Raw genomic sequence first — 22,427 nt, forward strand, 5'->3', positions numbered from 1 at the left:
TGCATTTAATCGTAAAGAGGTTTTACAATTTTATAACGAATGTTCGTTCCCCTCTCGAACAGAATATCGGATCTCGCGCCACTGGCAGGAATCAAATCAAGAGATTAACATCAAAACCCAAAAGACCAAAGAACAGCCAAAAGAGACAGCATCCAAGAACAATTGATTTCCATGGAGTTTAAACTAAATCAGAATTGAAATCTACAAAATCATACAAAACCAGAGAAAACCGCTCCTCATCAAGAACTGAGATTCAGTCATTAGCTGTGGCTAATTGAAGTGCCAACAATTCCTCCTCAGGGATGGTTTGGATGTGGCAGTCTGAGCGGGGATAAGCCACACACAGAAGCGAATACCCTTTCTCCACAACATCATCGCTCAGCATGCCTTCGCTCTGGTCCACGGCGCCACTGACAAGGCGAGCAGGGCAAGTCATGCACACCCCAAGCTTGCAATCGTGAGGAATGTCTAACCCTTTGTCCAATGCGCTGTCCAATATACTCTCGTGGGCATCCACCTCCAGCTCTGTGGTCTGCCCCTCGTGCTCGATCACCACTTTGTACGACCGGACCACCAAGCGCCGCTGTGAGCAGCCTATCTGGGTTGTGGGTCTGAGCTTGAAGACTGAGGAAAGCTTGGTGGGTTGCTTTTGTTTTGGTAGAGAGAAAGCGGATGGCACAAAATGAAGAGTTGCCATTGTTTCTTTTCTCTGTTTGGCGATGAAATGAAAAGGAGGTGATTTGTGAGGTTGTGGGCGTTCCGTGGCGTTGGTGTAGGGATAAGGTCCTGATTCTTTGCCGTAATTTGATAAAGCGTGGCCCCATCGTAGCCGTTGGTAGTAGCTATGGCATATTAGTTAATTTAGAAGAATGACTCACAATCTATTTGTAATTAAGGTTAGGTTAAGACCAAGATCAGTGTTTTTTTTTTTTGTTTGTCATTTGTTATTAGAGTCCGGTTGAGGTAGGACTAGATCCTCTCTGTAGTAGACGCGTTTTAAAACTGTGAGGTTGACAACGATACGTAACAAGCTAAAGCGAATAATATCTACTGGCGGTGGGCTTGTATATAACATAAAAAAACGAAACTATGGTGAACCAAGCTCAAAGTTGATTAAACCTAGGTTTGACTAGTACCCAAGCCAAATCAACCACACCCAAAGCTTGATCGAGCCTTCGAGAACTTATTTCACAAGCCAGAGGCCAGTTTGGGCACCTAGGGCATGTCCAAGGTGGTTAAGGGCTAAGGTGAAATCGACACGTCTCTTTCCCTATTTGAGATCCAATTAACCTCCTTGGAAAGATAGAAAAATGGCCGAAGATCCAAGAATTCAAAGTGACCTAATCGCATTTCGATTGTGCATAATACATGCCATCAGCTTAAAGAAATCTTGATGGACCCAGTTCAACTTTTTCAGTCTAGTATGAGAAGAAAAGTTATAATCCCAAGTCAATCGTGATATAAAATACATCGTTATAATTTAGAGATGGATAAGTTCTAGCTCGTGTCTAGTCATCGTTCACAAACAAATAAAATATATAGTTGAATTATTTGCTGATTAAATTATAAAAAATACCCAAAAATATGAGTTTGTTTCAAAAACTTTGAAAAGTTTTAATTTAATTTTTGAAATTTAAAGTTCGTATAAAAGCAACCTTTGTAGAAAAATATTTAATAAGCTTATAGTTAAATTCCCAAACTACCCTCGAGGAGTGACGCAACTCACCGTATGGCCCAATTTTCTTTAACTCGCTGTTCCTCCCCCTTTCCATCTCGCTGTTTGCACTCTCGCAGCTAGCGCAGTTGTTCGAAGTCGTCGACTCCTCGAATCGCTCATCACTTGGCTTCACTATCAGCGCTGATTAGCGGCATCGATCAAGTATGCTTTGTTTTCTGTTCATCTCTTTCTCGCTCATTTTTATCCACTTCTTTTAAGTTTGCGATCGAATGATTTTAATTTCTTTGCGGACCATGTACATGTTTTGCTTGCGGCTTCGACTGAGATTAGGTTTTGCTATTCGTTTGTTTTTGAGTAAATGCTGAACTATGTACCCTGCTCGAAGGGGTTAGGGATTTGTTCTATCGTATTGAATCGTTTGTCCCTTTAGTAACAGGACTGATACCTGTGGTTCGTCTTTAAGTTGTTTGCTGAGCATTCCGTAGCAGCAATTTGGAGTTAGTTGTTTTCAGTTTGAAATTTGGCCTTCGTTATATTGTGTTTTTGCAAGTAGGCACCAGTACCTCTTGGCTCAGTTCACGATTGTTTAAGTATTTGTAGTTTTGGTATGGTCTTCCTCTGGAATTGGGATCTCAGGTGTTTGTTTGTTGTATTGTGAACTATGAAGGACGATCTTTTAAGACTTTACCCCAACTTATCGTGCTAGAACTCAATTCCTTAATCGACGGTTCTTAGCTTGAAACTTTGTTGCTTTTCTCAACTGCTTCAATTACCTTTCCGTGCTTAATGTTAATTTTGATCTCATTCAATGAAGTAACATTATTGTTACGGGAATTTGTTGGTAAGCTTCTAGTAGTTGGAAGATGGAGTAGTGGTGATTTCAGACTATGGTTTAGCTGCTTGGTGCTGCCTTTCTTGAAATTAAACTCTGAAAGGCATCCTATATGTCCAGTTTATCAAGGAAGTTGTCTTACTCAGAACTTAACTTCGTGATTTTCATCCCATCTATGCTCAAAGTGGACTTCCAGCTTTCCTACATTGTGAGCAGGGAGGAAGGAAGTCTGTGCGGACTGCAATGTTTGTTTCTTTGTTTGATTTGAGGGATATCTGCACTGGGGGGCACTAGATGTGGCTATTTCTTATGTTTGGCTGACTTTCGCTGCTGGTTTTGAGTTCTGGGTCTTTGACCACCATCGACAAAATGAGAGGAGAAAGTTGAGGACAAACTTTGATCAACTCATTGAATCGAAGTATCGAACAGATGGGCTGAATTTGACATAGCGGATGAAGATCATGAGGTTGCTCTTTTGATGTAAGACAACTTCCTATAACTAGCAGATATTGTCTTCTTTGGATTTTTCCTTTGGAGTTTCCCTTTCGGGCTTCCCCTCAAGGCTTTTAAAATACGTTTGCTAGGGATTGGTTTCCACACTCTTATAAAGAATGCTTCGTTCTCCTCCTCAACCGGTGTGGGAACTCACAATCCACCCCCTTCGGAGCGTCCTCGTTGGCACTCGTTCCCTTCTCCAATTGATGTCGAACCCTCCAATCCACCCCTCTTCGGGACCCAGCGTTCTTGCTGGCACACTGCTTCATGTCCACCCCCCCCCCCCTTTGGGACTCAGCCACCTCGCTGGCACATCGCTCGATGTGTGACTCTGATACCATTTGTAACAGCTTAAGCCCACCGCTAGCATATATTGTCCTCTTTGGGCTTCCCCCCTCCCCTCAAGGTTTTTAAAACGCGTCGCTAGGGAGAGATTTTCACACCCTTGTAAAGAATGCTTCGTTCTCCTCCCCAACCGATGTGGGATCTCACACCCCCCTTCTCTGCCATGAGTTTATTTTTACTTATTGTCTTTCTATTTTCAAGTTCTTTCAGTATATAAAAGCGTACAGTTTCATTTCCGCACCAAAAAACTTAATTCATTCCTATCTAGAATTAAGGATGCAACTATACTCATGTAGAACCACGAAGACACCGTTTGTTGAAGAAAACTATCTACCCTCCTCACCTTCTTTCTTCGCTCTCTACGTCTGTTTAGACAATATGATCTCATCCTCCACGAGAAAGCCTTTCCTTGCGAAAATTCTCCGTGAATATACACATACCAAGTCATGCTAGAATTTTGGGGTTGGGAGTTGTATTGGATAATTCCTGTAGATGGAAGTACAAAGTAATTCTTCTTTTAGTATTGTAAATTGTTTACTAAGTTTCTACCACTTCACAGATCAAAATGGCAAGCTCAAGTGAGAGTGAACGCAAGGAACCAGTGAACGAGCAAATGGTTGCAAACATGTATGGTACTTTAAGGTCTGAGCTCAATCAGATATACTCAAAAATCACAGAACTCGAGATGGAAGTCAGTGAACACTCTCTGGTCATTTCTGCAATTGAGCCACTTGATCCATCAAGACGATGCTACAGAATGATCGGGGGAGTGCTGGTGGAAAGAACTATCAAAGAGGTCCTGCCCGCTGTTCAACGCAACAAAGAGGGACTTGAGGAGGTGATTTCCAGACTCAACGAGGCATTGGAGAAGAAAAAGAAGGAAATTTCTGACTTGGAGGCCAAATACAAGATCAGGATTAGAAAGCCTGATGGTGAGGCTAAGGAGGAAGACAGTGGGCGTAAAGAGGGTGCAGCCCAAGGAGTCTTAGTAGGCCCAGCAAGTGAAAGTTAAAACTCCCAACCCCATTGGTGCATTTTAATCATATTCTTGTAGTGCTTAACTTTAATTTTCATGCGGATGATTCACTGTTTTTAAGCGCGTTTGTGAAATTTTGTTGATAACTTTCAGTTCAATAGGATGATTCCAGGACTTGTGTGGTATATAGATGATTTTGAGGGAGGAAATATTGAATGGGAACCGACTTTTCAGCGTTTAGATATCGAAAATTTCCCATTAGTTTGATCATATGCTGCAATGGATTCTGTACTTGAGCTTTCAGATTCAAGAGGAAATTACAAAGCAGTCTCTTCCTTATCCTCTCAGCTCAATATGATTTTCTTAAGGTTACAAATGAAGTAAAGAAAACCAAATAGTCATAATCGAAGCCTCCTTATCCTCTCAGCTAAAGAAATCCTGAACTCCTTTTCCGGCGAAAACTCGGTCGGACAGCTCCGCCAGTAACGCATTCACAGTGAGCAAAACGACACTAGAACCAGCAATAACCCCGATCACCACACCCGTCGTGCCCAAAACCTTTCGAAACGCCGGCCACTCAATCTTCTGAATCTCCTCCGCCACTCCGCCAATCAGGTCCCCCTCTTTCTCCACCTTCCGCTGCTTCAAAGCCTCCTGAATTTCGGCGCCCAAATTCTCGCCAGATTCTGCCGGTTGATCAGCCGTTTTCGACTCCTCCCTCGGCGGCCCAGCTTGAACCTCCACCCCATCAGATTCTGTGTTCTCTTGGCTTTCCTGCACGGCATTGACAGCGGAGAACATGCTATTCCTTCTAGACCTAATCCCCGGGAGTCTGATCGTGCGATGTAAGTGAGGATGAGAATGATACGCGGAGCTCCGCCGTAGTGATACAAACAAGGAGGCCGCTCTGTTAGTTAAAGTGGAAGGTACCGTCGGAAATCGCAGGGAGATCGGAACGGCCATTTTCCGTATCGGTGAGCGGTCGAGAAATCAGATTGCACAAATGGATTAGCAATCAAGAATCAGATTTCGGGATAGCTAGGGCTTTGTTCGTGGCCCACATTATCTTACACGATGGTCGTGTACTATATGGGCCGAATATAGAAAAGGCCCAAACATTTTTAGTTGGGCCTAGTCCATGAGAATTCAAGATTACAGGTGGTTTAGTTTTAGGCAAGTGAAATTGAGATTAAGTTTTGTTAGTAGTTATGGTTATTAAATACCCTCTCAATCTACCTTGAGATGAATGAAGTATTGAGCCACCAAATAAAAGGGTAAATTAATTGAGAGAAAAATGGGAATGGTACACTTAAAAGAAGACCAAAAATAAATAAATAAATAAAATTGCATAAAAGTACTAAAAGAATGTGTTATTTGTTTTTAGATGCCTCTTGGAATCTCTGTTTGGATCCACTTTCCCGTTGTCCCCCTTTTTAGTTCATATCAAACAAATGCCTTTCTCTCTCTCGCTCTCATTGTCTTGGGTTTATCACAGCTACCACCCTACTTTTGTAGCTCCAAGTATATAATGTGTGGATTGGTTAAATATTTATAATTGGGAAAATTACCTTTGGATAAGTAATTAATTACCTATAGTTTATCATGGGTAAAATTAATTACTTTGTAGCTTCTACCCATAAATATATATATATATAGGTATATTAGCTTTGGTGTGTTTTCCTTATAGATAATGATTTATACTTTTGAACGTTATAAAATCAAAAGCATTAAAGTGAACTTTGGTATGGTAAAAAGGCGATGGAGAATCTCCTTGGGAAGTATACAAATTAATAAAGGTTGCGGTCACGTTTACATGCATTAAGATAAACTTCTAGCTAATTTTGGTAAGATGTTTTTTTTATCTACTTCATTTACCTTTCCATCATTGATATTTTATCCTAAAACGATAGTTATCAATTGTCAACTTATCTTAAGTGCATGTATATAGATGGAGATTCTAAACTTTCAATTTCATCAAATTTTACCTTAAAACGTAAATAAGTGTTGCGTTTTTTACCCTTCATTCAATTTTAAGGTGTAATACGATGAAATTGAAAGTTCATACAATAATCAAAAAGTTTTTTTTTAATTATTTTTTTATATATGCTCTTGGGTATCAAAAAAATGGTACATTTAGTGTATTTTCTTTTGCCTTTTTTCTTATTATTTTTTTATATATGCTTTTCGGTATCAAAAAAAATGGTACATTTAGTGTATTTTCTTTTGCCCTTTTTTTCTTTTTTACTTCTTTGGATTCCTATCCCATTTCCCTATAAATATGGAATTTTGATAGATTTTTTTTTTATTTTTTTATTTTCAAAATACGTCAAAATATTAAGTATAAATTATTTTTATAGTTTAAGCGGGATCTCAGGTTGGTTGGAAAGGGAAACAAAACATTAGTGTGGAAGTTTTTCCTTAGTAGACACATTTAAATGTAAATAAGTCAACCTTACACACGTAAATGAATTTATTATATGAAACAAAATGTATTTTTTTTTTCTAAAATAAGATATCTTAAATTTTTCCAAATAAATTTTCAATAAATTCAATTTATTGTTACTATTATTATAATAAATATCATCCAACCCAAAAAAAAAAAAAAAAAAAACATTTGAACCAATTATCATTAAATAAAACCCCAACACATTAAGTAGCAAAACATGTGGGTCATAACTCATAAAAGATGAACACAATTCAATTGTGAAGCAAACCAAAATAATTTCCATGAAAAAAGATAGAACACTATGAACATACAACATTCAAAACCATTCCTTTCCTCTCCCAAATGAACCAAAAAACAAACAAAAAAACAAAACTTCTCCATACCCCACAAACTCCTTATATCTTAAATTCAAATTAAAAATAAAGCTTTGTGTTTCAGCTCTTAGCCCTTCTTCCACACTGCAAACGCCATTAATTTACAAGCATTTATGTCATCACCAAACATGAACTTAAGAGGACCACTCCCAACCCTTCTCCCTTTCTCTCTTCTTCTCTGTCTCTAAGGACAATAAACCAACCCTTCTGGCTCCCTTTTGTCAGCAATTATGTACCAAAACGAAAGAAAAAAACCCCTTTTTTTTCCTTTCTTTTCTTTTCTTTTCTTTTCTTTTCTTTTCTTTTCTTTTCCTTCATTTTCTCTTCCACCAACCAAACAGTAAACGCAATATTCTCTCTCTTTTGTTGCATATCCCACGCTTTCCTTGATTCTGTGTGTGTGTGATCATCCAAACCCACATTTTGTTTGTCTTCTTTGGATCAACATTCCAACTTTCACCAACTACTAAGTTTTCCCCTGCATAAAGGAGATGAAAAAAAGCCGACCCATTTTCACTTTCAAGAACATGAACATCCAAACAAATAATAATTCCTTATGATTATGAAATCATTTGGTTCTTATAACATGTTTCTTGTTTTGATCCTTTAAAACAAGAAAGGAAATGAAATACTTGCCTACACATGAATCGCCAATTTGTACGAGGATTTTCCATTGAGCTTCCTCTCTCATTGTCGGGAGTGGAATTGGTGTAGATGATATTGTTGTTATTGGACTAACCAGCTGTTTGAGTTCATATTGTGCTGCCGGAGATGGTGGTTGGAGGGTGATTCCGGCGATGATTCCAGCAATGAAACGACGAGGTCGGAGAAAGCTCTTAATATAAACTTGTGGGTATCAATGGGGTTGATTTGGAGATAACAGAGTAGAAGCTCTTGTAGATACTGCCAGTCTCGCCGGACGTCCACTGGCTGATCTCTTGCTTCGACCATCTCCTGCATTGAACCTCTAAAATCGATAAATGGGTCTATAGAAACCTTCCGAACCTTGACGCCGCCGTGCACGGCGGCGTCGGCGGCGGCGCCGTGATGGGTTTCGGGAGAAGAGTCGAAGATGGAGTTGGAGCAGCCAGGTGAGGAGAAGAAGAAACGATGGGAAGCTACGGCGGCGGAGAAGTCGGGGACGGCGTCGGAATCGGAAGTGGAGTCGTCGGAGAAAAACCCATCATCAGCAGCGGTGGAAGTAGAGGAGTTGTCTGAGTTTTCCAGGTGGGTAATGGAAAGGGGTTTTTTGTTGGGCATGTGCGGCGTCGATGAGGGTTTCACGGCGGCCGGAAAGCAGCGGAGCTTTGAGAACCAGAGATGGAAATTGTTTTTCTTGAGAGTGGACATGTTTTTAGAGAGAGGAAAGTGGGAAATGGTAGAGAAAATTGTAGGAGAGAGAGAGAGAGGAAAAGGGGGATTATATGATGGGAAAACCAAAAGTGGGGCCCAAAATAAGGTCAGCCAAAGTAAATTAAATTATAAAAACTATGTTTTTTTTATCAAAGTTTTGTAAGACAAAAAGCATGCAAAAATAGAAATAAATGTTGTCATATGTAATATTTATTTATATATTTTTGGATAATCTACCTTTTCAGACTCTTTAAAGCCTTTGGGTTGGATTATTTATTGACCCTGTATCATAAATTTAGTTTTTTTTAAATTATTTGTGTTAGGAGTAGCTGATACGAAAAGAATGGGACGTGAATGTGTCGTGTCTATATCTTATGATAACTTAAGCATAGATCAATGGGTTCAAACATATACATTTGATCGATAAGTCAAATGCAACACCCTATGTATAGTACTCAAATTTGACATATGATTGTCTCGACATTCTTTGTGTTGTTTGCTAACATAAGTCATTTATATAGAATGTTTTGTTCTCTTCTTTAACCATTGTGAGATCCCACATTGGTTGGAAAAGGGAACGAAACATCCCTTATAAGAGCGTGAAAACTTCTCTCCAACAAATTCAGATGGGTTTAAAATTGTGAGACTGACGTGGATACTTAATGGGTCAAAATATATAATATCTACTAATAGTAGACTTGAATTGTTACATCATTTCACCCTCTTTTGTTATTGGTTGAGGAATGGTACGTTACTAAACGCATAAAAAACAACATTTTTCTGAATAATCAACCGTTACTAAACGCATACGAGCTTCAATTAGCAAGTAGTTAATTTTTGTTTGTAGTTTGGTAACAAAGTCAAATTCATCACATTTTAGTAGTCGATGATATAATATCTTAGCTAGATAAGTCATACGGTTCGTTCATGAATAAATCTCCAATTACGGTATTGAAAACTTTACATAATTAGAGGGTAATAGAGATAGAAAACATAATTGTTTTTAATATACTCTCTCAAAATATAGAAAATAAATGAGCCAATAAAATATATTTGTAAGAGAAAAGGCTTAAAATATAAACAAAAGAACCTGACTCCACAGTGAACAGTGAGCAACAGGAAAAGAAGAACAAGGGGGTCGAAAAAAAAAAGCTGCTTTTTTGTCTACCAGAATTTTAGTTTTAAGGACACAAATAACGGTCTCAGAAAAACAAAAAATTCCAGATCAAATCATACACTTTATTACCAAAAACACAACTCAAGACTTACAGTTCAGTTGAGCTGTTTTCATATATTTGTGCCGCTCTCACTCAGTCTTGCGGCGGCGGTGATGGAGGCCGCCACCCCACCTGTGTGGGTTGTCAGGTTTGGACTGTTCCTCGGCTCTGCGCTCACCACCCCTTCTGCATCCTGCCTGCTCACTGGCTTGTCTGTCGCCAGTTTTTCGGTTGCGCCCTGTTCAGATAGAAAGGTAAGGATACAGTGATATTAGCTGCTGCTCAAATCAGAGAAAGTGAAATGAAACTAATATCGTCCGGTTAAGTAAAATTTGGTTTCAAAATTGAATGCCATTTGATGGGGTTTAGATATGAAGTACTGATACCGTTAGGACATAGTTGAGCTAAAAGGACCCGTCAAGCACAACATCATGTAGAGATTTATCGGCATAAGACACTAAAATGAAAGATAAGTTAAAAGTGACCAGAATGAACCAAAGCAGAAATTATTTAAACTGAAGGTAAAGCATCAAACTTGTAGTGTATTCTAAGAAATAATAAAGAGAGAAAAAGAAATGAAGTTATGGGAGATTCAAGATGGGGAACCTGTCCGCCAACGAATTCGGTAACGACACGGGCTCCGGGAACGGCGGTCTCGCTGAGGTCAATGCCTTGATTTTTAGCAGCATCGCTAATATCACGGCTTGGGAGAAGACCCACTCGGACATTATGAGCAGCGGCGGCTCGCATGACATCACCCGGATCAGCCTGCGGCACTTGTCCCAACACCCTCGTTTCAGCATGGCCCATCATGCGAGCATCCTGAGGTGCGATGGGGTTTGCAGCCAGGTCACTGGAGACGTTGAAAACGTCCCCGTATTTGATGGATTCCTGCCGCTCATCGTCGTCACTCCGACGAGGCTGCTGCTGTTCTTCGGCCCTGCGTGGCTGCTCCTGACTCATGATTTCCACACAAATTCAATAACTATGGGAAGTTCCTTTCTTCGATGGCGGCTAGATTTTGGGGTTCGCTATTGAAAGGATGGTGATTTGATGATTTTACGTACAGATGGTGAGTGGGGAATGCTTGAGAAATCAACTGAGAAGAAGGGAGTGCGAGCTACTTGACAGTTGGTTGAGTTTTGGGTCCAGATGGCAGTTTCTGAAAATTTATTGGTACTGAAGGAAACTATTCTCAAATAAACTTTTGGGTTGTATGTGTTTCTTCCCTGCACCTTAGGCTTACATATGATCTAAACATTTTCAATCTAGTTTCTATAATTTGGTTACTTAATGGGTTAATTGTCTACTGCATAAGAAAGACAAAAGGAGAGAAAAAAAATTGAAAGGCAATCAGGTAGAGAGGATTAGAAGCTTATAATTTTAACAATTAGAGTTTACAATGACATAGTTTGAAAAGATACAGGGGAAAAATGGTAACTTTTCAAAGTCACAAGAAAAATAAATATCATTGCAGATTCTTGATTGATCACTAGAGATGATTTCATACCTGCAGCATGTGATACGCAATGGGTCCGACGACAAGGGAATTGCTCTGATGGTGGCAGCCAAATTTGGTTAGTTCTACGCTTCAAAAAGAGCATAATTGGCGTCTGCAATGCTACCAGCAGCTTCCTGCATCTCCTTCCTCAGTTTCCCCAGCATATCCTGAATTTCATAGTCCTTCTCATAGCTTTTGTCTTTCGCTTGGAATATACGAATTCTGCTGTTTACTGTTATCCAGCTGAATCCAGCTCCCTTTTTGATCCCTACTTCTTTCATCTCATTACGTATGACCGTCACTTCTTCCCACCTGAATTCACCCCCACCATAGAATTTGAGAGATCTAAGTCTTGAAGATCGTTAAAGATTTAAGTACAAATTTTCAGATTAATGGTAATTTAGTATCAAAGTAAGAAGTTTTGTCTTTGAACTTCCTATGATCCAAGGAAATTAATAATATATGTGAATTTGAAACTGGGTTTACCTGCTAGTTGCAGCAAGCATATTGGACAGCACAACGTGGTTTCCGGAGTCTTTTGGATCAAGTTCAAACAGCTTCTCAGCGGCCAACTTTCCCAACTCTGGCTTCCCATGCATTCGACAAGCCCCCAACAGAGCACCCCAGATTGAGATTGTGGGAGGAAATGGCATGCGCCTTATAAAATCATACGCACATTCCACCATTCCAGCACGCCCAAATAGATCTACCAAGCAAGCATAATGCTCCGGCCCTGGTTCTATACCGTATCTTGCTTTCATGGACTTAAAAATCTGCATCCCCGTCTTCAAATCTCCTGCTCTACTGCAAGCTGATAATGCACAGACCAAACTTACGTAGTTTGGTGCTATGCCTTCGGCCGATGCCATCTCCTCGAGCAATGCCACAGCCTTGTCTGCATATCCTTGATGCGCATATCCGCCCAATAATGCATTCCAAGACACCAAGTTTCTCTCTGGCATCTCATTGAAGGCTTGCTCTGCTTTGTCAATACTTCCACATTTTCCATACATGTCAACCAGTGCACTTCCAACAAAGATGTTCTCCTCTACACAAGCCTTGACGGCAAGTGCTTGAACTGACCTTCCCAACTCGATTTCTGAAAGTCCAGCAGAAGCACAAAGCACACTCGATACCATAAAATCAGTTGGTTTGATATCTTCTTTCCTCGCTCGCAAGAATAAGCAGCAAGCCTTCTCTTCCTCGTTGTTTTGAACGTAAGCAGCTATCAAGGAGGACCAAGATACGCTGTTCCGCTCTCCCATTCTGTCAAAGATCACCTCAGAACATACAACCTCCCCACATTTCCCATAAAAATCAATCAATCCATTTGAAATAGAGACATTCTGCCCACACCCACTTCGAATAATGAACCCATGTAGTTGACACCCAGGCTCCAAGCCTAGTTTGTCTGAACACGCATTGAGAAAAGCACAAAACGTTATGGAATCTGGCTTCCCACCAGCTCGTAGTAACTCAATAAACGCAATGGCAGAGTCTTCAGGTCGCCCATGGAGCACTGAATTGGATATATACGCGTTCCACGTCTCGAGGTTTCGATGAGGCATTTCAACAAACAGCTTGTATGCGTCATCAAGAAGGCCCAATTTGCTGTACATATCGAAGGCACTGCACCCGACGAATACATCATTTATTAATCCCTCCTTAACCGCAAGTGCATGTACCTGTTTGCCTGTCATGGCCATGCGAAGGCCAGTGGAGGCTTTGAAAACGCAAGGGAAGGTGAAGTCATTGGGTCGAACACAGTCACTAAGCATGTCGGAGAAGTGAAACAGAGCGGAAACAAAACGGCCGTTTTGGACGGAGCCGGCGATGAGAGAGGTCCAAGTGACGACGGAGCGGCAAGGGGCAAGTTCGAGGATGAGTTCGGCCGAGTTAAGCTGGTCAAGTTTGGCGTACATGTTCACGAGATGGTTGTAGAGGAAGGCTGGAAAAGGGGTTTTTAGGGTTTTGAGAATCTGGGCATGGGCGACTCGGCCGAGAAGAGAAGAACGAATAGATAAGGCCAATTCGACCAGTGAAGCAAGCGAATTCGGCGAGAGAAATGGCATGGTCGACTACTGCGAAGGTCATGATCTGTATAAATCCGAATGAAGAAGAAGAAGAAGATCCAGAGAGAGCAATTTTACCGTCTGGTTCTTCCAATCACGAGAAGTTTTCAAGGTTTCATGCTCCATTGGAGAATCATCCTCTCTGAAGTTACTCTGCTTCGGTTGGATTTGGCGGGAATTCGAGAAGCCATGGAACCATGCTCAATCATTTGAATATATATATATAAATCTCACGAGGGTTATTACCGTACAAATTCTTACGTGGCGGTTGGACCCATTGAATTGGGCCTTCAGGCCCAGACTTTAACGGCCCATGAAAGCCGTGGAGCCTCCTTTCTCTTTCCGCTGGTGGCGGTTGGACCTATCGAGTTGGGCCTTCAGGCCCAGTACTTCAGCGGGCCAGACAAATTCTTACGTGGCGGTTGGACCCATCAAATTGGGCCTGAAGGCCCAGTACTTTAGCAATCCATGAAAGGCGTGGAGCCTCCTCTCTTTCCGTTTGCGTGACTGTTGGACCCATAGAATTGGGCCTTCAGGCCCAGAATTTAGCGGCCCATGAAAGCCGTAGAGCCTTCTTTCTCTTTCCGCTGCGTGACGGTTGGACCCATCGAATTGGGCCTTATGGCCCAGTACTTTGGCGGTCCATGAAAGGCGTGGAGCCTCCTTTCTCTTTCCGTTGCGTGGAGGTAGGAATCTATTACTCGACTTCCGATGCTTCGTGCTGTGTTCTTCTGCTGCATTTTTTTCTCATTCCCGCGAAAATATTTCTCTGCTTAATCTCTCTGCTTTCTCTTTACTTCCCAGTGTGAGTACTGTTTCGTTATGATTATGCTGCTTTCAATCCTGATTCACTTCCCGCTTCAGGCTTTTCTGTATTGCATTTCCTTAGTTTTCTCCGTGTTTTGCAGATAAATTTATGACTGCTAGACAGTGCGAACCCTAAAGTTCTCTGGATGTCTGATTAAGTTCTTCGAGGTGAGCTTTATGATCTTGATGACCTTCGTTGATTAGAAAATCATCTTTTGCAGAATTAGGGGCGGTTAACTATTTAGTGCCGGTTTGGTAGTTTCTCGTTTCATAATTTAGAAGAAAAATAAAAAAAGAACGTTCTTGGTTATTATTGTTATTATTTTCTCTTTCCTTATTGTAGAATATGAAATGTTTAATACATGGAAATCATTTGTTTTGTTATCTCAAAGTTTAAATTAGGAGAACTAAAATTTTTCACATGAGAAATATCACAATTATTATGTCAATAGTTTATTTTTTAGTATTTAATGTGGAACTTTGAAGTAAAGATGACATATTGATGCTTCTATTTATGTTTTTTAGAAACGGGATATAAGATACAACAAGGGAACTATATCTTTTTGTTTCCAACAACGTTTTTTAAGAATGAGAAGAAAGAAATATCGAGGTGTACATTCTTACGAATTTGAAATCAAGTAACTGAAAATGAGAAACGGAAATATGAAGAAGGGGCTCAGTTTACTTCTAGCATTGATGGTGAGTTATAGAAGCCCATTAATACATTTATGAAGAACTGCTTATGGCTTCGAGTTAGCAGAACAGAAGTTGTTTGTCTTTCATTACGATTGTCCCCCATTCTATGTAGAAAAGTCTGTCTTAATATGACCATGTTCAAGCCTTTGGGTGTAAGTATGTGAAGTAATTTGTTAAATAAATATTAATAAATTTAACAAAAACTATATAAGATAATTTTTTTTGTAAGTAAACAATTAAACGATTTTTTTAATTTTGTTCCTACCTGTCAAACAAAGTCTTCCAAATCTATGGTATCATATTCCTATAACTTACTTTTTCTTTAGCTCTCTTTCTCCATCCCTCTTAATACATTTTGTTTGTTCTGGAATTTGATCTTGAGAGTTGGGAGCTATCTGTGTGGTTTTACCTCATGAGTTGACAGTCTCTAATGATACATGTTCATAGTATTACCTATGTTTATATTCATTAGAAAAGAAAGTATGGCAGGCTTATAGGTTTGTTCGTCACTGATTGTTAGATGTCAGGGGATCCTGTGGAGACTGAAGTTCTTGGGGATATTAATGGCTGCAGACCTAAGGAAAATAAAAATAATCTTATCCTGAGGCCAGTTTCTCAAGATGAATCTGGGGAGGGCTTGCCATATGCTCCTGAAAATTGGCCCAATCTTGGCGATAACTGGAGTTGGAGGGTGGGAAGGAGGGTTGCTATAACTGGTCATTTTCAGGATAGATACCTTTATTCTCCTCGTGGAATTGGTGTTTCTGGGAACTCATCTCGTAGAGGGCATAGTTTTGCAAGCAGGCTTTCAGTTGAAAGATATATCCAGTCTGAGTTCCCTAATGCGGACGTTGATGCATTTTTTGCCTCATTCAGCTGGAAGATACCAGCAAAGAAGTCTTCTTTAGCACAAGGTTGGCCTAAGAAATTTTTTGCTCTTCTCATCCTACTGGAAATTTAGCTGTTGTAGCCCCATTAACTTTATTATATATATCAGTTCTAGCATTCTTGTCTTGCCACGTTTCTGAAATGACTGCTCTGTTGGTTGAAGTGAATGCCTATTAAAGCCAAAATACTCCTAACATTGAAATAGTTGTCTTAATTGAAAGGGTTTCTGATGCTTATGTACTGCATTGAATTTATGTTGCATTAAATTTGTCTTTCTTGTTACGGGAAACTTATGATAAATTCTTTTGGTTGGATGATTGCACCTAATATTTTAGTTCCAGTGTCTCTGAAACCATTGTCTTTCCTTCCTTTCTTATCAGAATTTAGATCTTATTTGTTGGTTGGTTCATTTTGTTGAGTCAATGGCTAACAAGCTTGACAGGTTAGGACTCCAGATTCTGATTTTTTTTTTGGAGTTTGACAAAGTCCAACTAAATGGTCTGTACCTCAGTGGGATCGGTTGAAGTTCTACTGTCATTTCGACAACAGCATTGTTCTACATAATAGTTTCTATATCATTAAAATAAAATCAACATGAGTGTCTGTGTTAGTTAGCTCACATCGTACTTTCATTGAGTACCTTTTTTTGGCTTTTGATTGCTTTCTTAATAATTGTTATATTGTTTTTTTAAAGATCCTTATTTTACAGTTTTATCTTATTTAGGTCATCGAATAAAACAAATTTCATGCCCTTTGCCCTCAAAAGAGACGGAAGAATGCTCAGCATCTGATTCCCAGATTGATAGGGTGGTTTGCAAGGCGGGAAATAAAAACTGTAATAGTTTATCTGTTGCAGAAAATCCATCTTTATTAAAATCAATGTCCTGTGATATTTGCTGCAGTGAACCTCGGTTTTGCCGTGATTGCTGCTGTATACTTTGCAGCAAGATTATAGACACGACCATGGAAAGTTGTAGCTACATAAAGTGTAAAGCAATGGTGCGTGATGGTTATATTTGTGGACATCATGCTCATATAAAATGTGGTCTTAAATCGTATATGGCTGGGACTGTTGGAGGAATCATTGGATTGGATGCTGAGTATTATTGTCGTCGTTGTGATGCCAGAACGGATTTGGTCTCACATGTTGAAAGATTTTTGCAGTTATGTCAATCAACTGACTGTCATGATGATATTGGGGAGATCTTAAGTCTTGGTTTATGCATTTTGCGTGGTTCTCGCAAAATGAGAGCAAAGGAGTTGCTAAGACATTTGGTAAAGCTGATAAATTCTACAACTTAAATAATTTTACAATTTCTTAGTCTTGTGCTGCTTTAGAAACTTTACCATGCTATTTGACTTTGAATGCTTACATCAGCTTAAAACTGGGACTTGCTTGGAAGAGGTTTGGAAGATGGAGGAAGACAGCTCAGCCAATTGCACTGGTAATTTATCTTCAAATCAAATAGCGCGGTTAAGTTTCCTCAGCAGTATAAGCCTGAGAATTGTAATTCTATTTACTAGGGTCTTATCTAATTTCACTGGTAACTTTTCTTCAAATCCTGGATAACTTTGGAGAAAGATCTCATCACATGAAATTAGGGTCTGATTATTCTACATACTCGAGCAAACTCTTCTGAAGAACAACGTCAAGTGGTTAATTATATAATCTGTCAAATATCTTGTATGTTCACCATCATTTACACCATCAATCTTTCATATTCTTGCCTGTTAGGAGAATGATTTTGTACACGCTTATTAAAAAGAATATTTTGGTATTTTATGCACAGATGCACCTGATAATGCTGATTCTACAGAAGGCTCTCATGACAATTCTGACTCCATTATCAGCTCAGAGTGGACTATGTCCACTCCTTTTGATCATTGGATTGAGTCCCTAAAACTTGAAAATGAGATTGATCAGGTTCTGCAGGCACTGAAAAGATCACAAGAGTTTGAGTATAATTTAGCAGAAGAAAAGCTTCTATCACATAAAAATTATCTACATAATCTCTTTCAGCAACTTGACAAGGAGCAATTTGAACTTGGACATCAATCATCGTCAACAGGACAAAATGTTTTCCTGGATAATGTAACCAACAGAGTGGATCAAATAAAACGAGAAGTTAAAAGGCTCAAGAGAATGGAAAAGGTTGCTGATGGATTTGGAATGACTCCTAAAGATATCCTCAAGGAGGACTTCGATTTGGATGTTGAGTAGATACACGGACGCCTTAGGCCATTATGATGCCGCACAAAAGTTCACTGAACTCTGTTGGTTCTTTTAGCCTTATGTGGACTTTAATAGTTTGTTATTACTGTTTATTATATGGCTTCACGAGGCTGAGTGTATGATATCGAGAAATCATTTCTACTTCGCAAGTAGATTTTACTTGGTTGGTTTATGAGGATAGCTGGATTCAGTAAGCAAGATACTGAAACTATGCAGTTGTGGAGTTGCCGGAAAGAGTTTAGATTAGAGATATTTTGGTGCCTTGTGTTCAACCCTCTGCAATGAGTTTTCACGGTAGGCCTTCATATCAATTTCTCAACACAATACATTTTAAATTCTCTACTGATCAAACTGTCTGTTCTTCTCCTGTTTGATGTCTTTATTACTTATATATTGAATGGATGAACAAATGAGAATTAGAAACAAGCATTGCTCTAGGATAGATACTTTAAACCAACTAACAATCTTTCTCGCTTGAACTCTCTGGAAACGATTATTTATGTTTTGAATTCTCAAGAATATTGGACCTCTTCTCAGATAAACTTCCTCGCCCCCGTTGGTTGCTTGACGGATTTGGTTTTAGTGGCTTCTGTGGAGCTTAATAGAGGATCCCGTCTGTCTGGTTCAGGCGTCTTGTCACTACATGCAGAAGAGGTACTTTCTTCTGATTATAGTGCTAAAATTAGAACATATTTGAGGCCCCCTAAAAAAAAGAAAAGTCAATTCCATTTATTACATAGAAAGGTAGCTTAGTGGAATGTGGTGAAACCGCCATTTTATTTATCAGGATGATGATGATGATGATGATTTTGGGACCTACGGTTGACAGTTGACGTGTGAATGACTTTCTTCTGTTCACGACAAAAAAGGTCGGCTACTTTCTTTGTTATTTGGCTTTCCATCCTTGCTATGTATTTTTGCAGCTGTTCTTTGAGACCGTAGCGATGATGCAAAGTTTTTCCCCATCAACGAGTACAATATTAATATATATTTTTTGGTTGTTTAATCGAAAATACGAATAGTTTTGGTATCTTTTTTCCCCCCTTTTTATTCTAGGCCTTCTCATTAGTTACTTGGCCCCCAATAAAGTCTCAGAAAATGCCTCCATAATGCATGCATGACGCCTCCTTGTTTTGTTAAAATTTGATAGACTAAAACTAAACCGAATATGAAGCCAGGGAAATCTGGTGTTGTGCTGAGATGAACTTAGTTACTGGATCCTACTATATTTATAGAACAAATCTAAACACCCCATTTTTATTCATAATGAAGAGTGATCGTGATAAGATAATATCAGTGGTTTTTGCCTAAGTATTGAATGATGTGTTTGGTTCACAAATTAGATTTGTATAGTCTAAATATGCGAGATTATGTGCTTCTTTTATGTAAATACAAACTTGTGAAGTCGTCCTCTTAATAATTAGTTTTAATAATGGGATTGTAGGCCACAGCGATGCAGTCATTCCACGTCCAAAAGTACTATGATGAAAGTTGGGATCAACGCCTGATTCATATGGTCAGCCACATGGTGCAACAATAACTCTTTTGGGCTTTTGTTTGTCATATTGTATATAGAGACAAGCACATAAAGCTCTCATTTTTCTCTTGCATTTAATTTTAATGACTGAATATAGAATCTTGTCAAAATAAATTTTAATGACACTCAAAATTCTCCAATTTCACAATAATCTACTTTCTTAGGGGGAAAGATATCTGAACTATAAATTTGTAACCAGATAACTTAGCTCAAAAATTTGTATTGTTTATTGACATGAGAAAATTGACAATAAAGTAGTCGGGTCTTGCATCTTCTATCCGAAAAGATATATTAGATGCTTCTTCAATATTGAAACTACTACTTGGATGGGTACCTCTCATGGGTTGGAGGATAGAGGATGCACAATCCACTTAAGCAAATACCGCATACCAATTTGTGTATAAAACTAAGTCACCAAATATTTAATCGTTTAGTTAAGAAGTTCTTGTCAATTTGATCATAATTCAACAAATACATATTATCAATTAAGAAATCGAAAGGTTAAATACCTAAATTCGCTGGTTCGATCTAAGAAAATCTAGAAAGTGAATCATTAACCTGAACACCAAAAACCTATGGGTTTCCATCGGCTAATAAAGCAACACCAAACATGACTCATGGAAAGACTTTTTTGAAAAGAAGAGAAAAGAAAAGAAAAGAAGAGGATATCAAAGAGCATGAAGACAGCTATTGCTCAAAAGAACAGGTCAACCATCAAAACAAAAAGGGAGATCTAAGGAATGAGAATAAGCAAGCACTTGGGATTTAGGAACAAGAATTGGTCAACTTAAACGTGGCAGATATGAAAAAGGGCTTAAAAGAAGGTTTCATGGTATCTATGGCTAGCTAGCATGAAAAGTGCCACATAAAAAGTAAGGAGCCCATGGCCACATACAGGGACCCATAAATGAACAAGAAAAAGAAGCAATATTTCCGAATCAAATAGAAGGACAAGTGTTCGAGGTACACACAATGGAAATATAATACAAAATGGCTAAACCACTAAAGAAACAATCAAGCCTCAGGAACAATATACAGGCCATTAAGAAATGAAAGCAAAGGAAGAGAGTATGAAAACAGCTTCTTATCTTAACCATCCAATCGAGTTATCAGTTGTTTTCATTCAACCCAACAGATATCAATTCTGATATAAACATTAGCCCCTAAAAGAAATCCCAAATTTGAAATCAGGTTATAATAATGGTGAGAAAGGAAAAGGAGTTCAAAAGAGTTGAGTATTACGTTTTTAAGTTCTATGTTTATGTTTGAGACAAGGGATAAACAGAGATTCAACAAGGGAAGCTAACAGGAAATCTGGAACGACATATAATAATGTTGAAGAAGGAATTTTTCAACAGTTAGTACAAAAACGACAAAAGGGTAAGGATTAAATTACTGTACAAGAACAAGCCGACCTTCCATTTCATCTCCCCAGATATCTCCTCCACCATCATCAGAATTCTCCTCATTCCCCTTTGGAACAGTAACTATAAGCTCTCCATCAACAAACGCCGCACTCGCAAGCTCTGGACGCGTCGTCTCCGGTAGTCGGAACCTCCACATGTCCAATTCGAGCTCATCCATTGTCATTTCCAACGACGAAGTTTCCCGGACAACGATCTTAATAACCCCTGGATGGATTTCCACAGCATGAGCCCTAACTCCATCGCTTATGTTACCGTCAGTTTCAGCAATGAATCGGAAACAATCAGGATTCTCCTCAACGAAAACATCTGCATCAGATCGAAAAGGAAGCTCGAGGACTCGACTGAAGACATGAGGTAATCTCCTGAGTTTCTTGTGGTTCAGAAGGGATTGATCTTCGAGGGAGTTTCTCGAATTGGGGTTATTCCGGACGGCGATATTGCGCTTCCTCGGCAATGGGTGGACCTTCATGGCGGTGGTGGTGTTGATTTCGAGCTCCTCGACACTCGCAATAGGTTCTGAAGAGGCGACGAGGGCCAGAACCAAAATCAATAGGGAAATCAAAGATGCCCTAGAAATCTTGATGGAATCGGCGTTGAGAGAAGGGAAGGGGAGAATCATAGAGAAATCACACGAATTTGTTTGAATGAAAACAAAATAGAAACGGAATTGGTATAAGAACCCTAATCTTCGGAAATGGGGACTGAAAAAGGGAATAAATTCATCGAGGGATTTCAGAGAATTGAGAGATGGAATCGAAAGGAAGGAAGGAGAAAGGCATTTGAGGAAGGAGATGAAGACCGGAGAGAATCGCTCAGCACATAAGGAAGGGAAAGTTTTATTTATTTATTTATATTAAAAAATTTTTATTTCTATATTCAACCTTTAATTTTGACGAAATTACAAAGTCGGTCTGTTATTTTACAGCAAATTACAGGTGGATAACTTCTGTATAAAATATATGTTTATTCAAATTTTATACCTGTGCTTATATTTCCTTTATTGAGAGAATTTAAAATTCATATAATTAAGGTTTTTACAATTTATAATAATTAAGTTTTTCAACTTTAAAATTTATAGTAATTAACTTCTTATGGTAAAAAACAAAAAAATTACAAAAAAAATCCATTATCTTTCTATTAAAATTTATTTAATAGGTTCATGTAATAGATCAGTTATTATTATTATTATTTTTTTATATTCTTAAAAAAAAAAATGAAATATGTCATAAATTTATTAAATACAAAATTGAAAGATTAAAAACTTACTAAACAAAGGGCTTAAAGTTTATAAGTTTATTGGACAAAAAAATTTAAAGGTTTAAAGGTTTTTTAATGTTTAGAATCAAATAAACACAAACCTAAAAGTTTCATTTTTTCAATAAAAATATTGATAAAATATCGGTCAATTCAGAGGCGAACTTTACTTTAAATCAACAAAATTTTAGCAATCAAACCATCATCCATCCGAGTTAAATATAAGTAACATTCCAACCCTATTCAACAAAAATATTACAAAAAGAAACAATTGTTCTTCAAAAAGAGAGGACAAT

The 22,427-nt window shown here is 38.7% G+C and overlaps 8 protein-coding genes across 11 annotated transcripts; 2 read left to right on the top strand and 6 right to left on the bottom strand.

The window, feature by feature from the left end:
* Positions 1-144: 144 nt before the first annotated feature.
* FDC1 (2Fe-2S ferredoxin-like superfamily protein) lies at positions 145-741 on the bottom strand. The gene has a single exon (XM_023670788.2). The coding sequence runs from the start codon at positions 695-697 to the stop codon at positions 254-256; it is 444 nt and encodes a 147-aa protein (XP_023526556.2). The 5' UTR covers positions 698-741; the 3' UTR covers positions 145-253.
* A 979-nt stretch (positions 742-1,720) lies between these two features.
* Positions 1,721-4,596, top strand: LOC111791187 (prefoldin subunit 2). 2 transcript variants are annotated; one of them, XM_023672434.2, is made up of 2 exons: positions 1,721-1,879; positions 3,910-4,596. In XM_023672434.2, exon 2 carries the CDS (start codon positions 3,916-3,918, stop codon positions 4,360-4,362), a length of 447 nt encoding a protein of 148 aa, XP_023528202.1. In that variant the 5' UTR covers positions 1,721-1,879; positions 3,910-3,915; the 3' UTR covers positions 4,363-4,596. The 2 variants fall into 2 exon arrangements, with proteins under 2 accessions (XP_023528202.1, XP_023528203.1); XM_023672435.2 differs by lacking the exon at positions 1,721-1,879 and adding an exon at positions 1,948-2,990.
* SECE1 (secE/sec61-gamma protein transport protein) lies at positions 4,554-5,289 on the bottom strand. The gene has a single exon (XM_023672433.2). The coding sequence runs from the start codon at positions 5,287-5,289 to the stop codon at positions 4,750-4,752; it is 540 nt and encodes a 179-aa protein (XP_023528201.1). The 3' UTR covers positions 4,554-4,749.
* A 1,738-nt stretch (positions 5,290-7,027) lies between these two features.
* On the bottom strand, positions 7,028-8,571 carry LOC111791092 (transcription repressor OFP16). Its single transcript, XM_023672294.2, has one exon. It carries the CDS (start codon positions 8,494-8,496, stop codon positions 7,873-7,875), a length of 624 nt encoding a protein of 207 aa, XP_023528062.1. The 5' UTR covers positions 8,497-8,571; the 3' UTR covers positions 7,028-7,872.
* A 1,071-nt stretch (positions 8,572-9,642) lies between these two features.
* LOC111789869 (late embryogenesis abundant protein D-34) lies at positions 9,643-11,365 on the bottom strand. Of its 2 annotated transcripts, none has more exons than XM_023670580.2 (3): positions 11,227-11,365; positions 10,323-10,670; positions 9,643-9,954 (listed from the first exon to the last, which is right to left on the bottom strand). In XM_023670580.2, exons 1-3 carry the CDS (start codon positions 11,233-11,235, stop codon positions 9,787-9,789), a joined length of 525 nt encoding a protein of 174 aa, XP_023526348.2. In that variant the 5' UTR covers positions 11,236-11,365; the 3' UTR covers positions 9,643-9,786. The 2 variants fall into 2 exon arrangements, with proteins under 2 accessions (XP_023526348.2, XP_023526349.1); XM_023670581.2 differs by lacking the exon at positions 11,227-11,365 and adding an exon at positions 10,103-10,173 and having other exon boundaries at positions 9,718-9,954; positions 10,323-11,024.
* Positions 11,050-13,496, bottom strand: LOI1 (Pentatricopeptide repeat (PPR) superfamily protein). The gene is made up of 2 exons (XM_023670579.2): positions 11,704-13,496; positions 11,050-11,529 (listed from the first exon to the last, which is right to left on the bottom strand). Exons 1-2 carry the CDS (start codon positions 13,287-13,289, stop codon positions 11,301-11,303), a joined length of 1,815 nt encoding a protein of 604 aa, XP_023526347.2. The 5' UTR covers positions 13,290-13,496; the 3' UTR covers positions 11,050-11,300.
* A 471-nt stretch (positions 13,497-13,967) lies between these two features.
* On the top strand, positions 13,968-19,590 carry LOC111790481 (uncharacterized). Of its 2 annotated transcripts, XM_023671396.2 has the most exons (10): positions 13,968-14,094; positions 14,198-14,264; positions 15,313-15,706; positions 16,405-16,679; positions 16,845-16,955; positions 17,059-17,125; positions 17,471-18,207; positions 18,451-18,567; positions 18,701-18,782; positions 19,358-19,590. In XM_023671396.2, exons 3-7 carry the CDS (start codon positions 15,313-15,315, stop codon positions 17,899-17,901), a joined length of 1,278 nt encoding a protein of 425 aa, XP_023527164.2. In that variant the 5' UTR covers positions 13,968-14,094; positions 14,198-14,264; the 3' UTR covers positions 17,902-18,207; positions 18,451-18,567; positions 18,701-18,782; positions 19,358-19,590. The 2 variants fall into 2 exon arrangements, with proteins under 2 accessions (XP_023527164.2, XP_023527162.2); XM_023671394.2 differs by having other exon boundaries at positions 16,405-16,955.
* A 1,078-nt stretch (positions 19,591-20,668) lies between these two features.
* LOC111790497 (uncharacterized) lies at positions 20,669-21,714 on the bottom strand. The gene has a single exon (XM_023671417.2). The coding sequence runs from the start codon at positions 21,494-21,496 to the stop codon at positions 20,843-20,845; it is 654 nt and encodes a 217-aa protein (XP_023527185.2). The 5' UTR covers positions 21,497-21,714; the 3' UTR covers positions 20,669-20,842.
* Positions 21,715-22,427: the final 713 nt, after the last annotated feature.

This window comes from Cucurbita pepo, chromosome 3, assembly GCF_057944985.1.
Source record: "Cucurbita pepo subsp. pepo isolate OVF chromosome 3, ASM5794498v1, whole genome shotgun sequence".
In the NCBI taxonomy this organism is placed as follows: domain Eukaryota; kingdom Viridiplantae; phylum Streptophyta; class Magnoliopsida; order Cucurbitales; family Cucurbitaceae; genus Cucurbita; species Cucurbita pepo.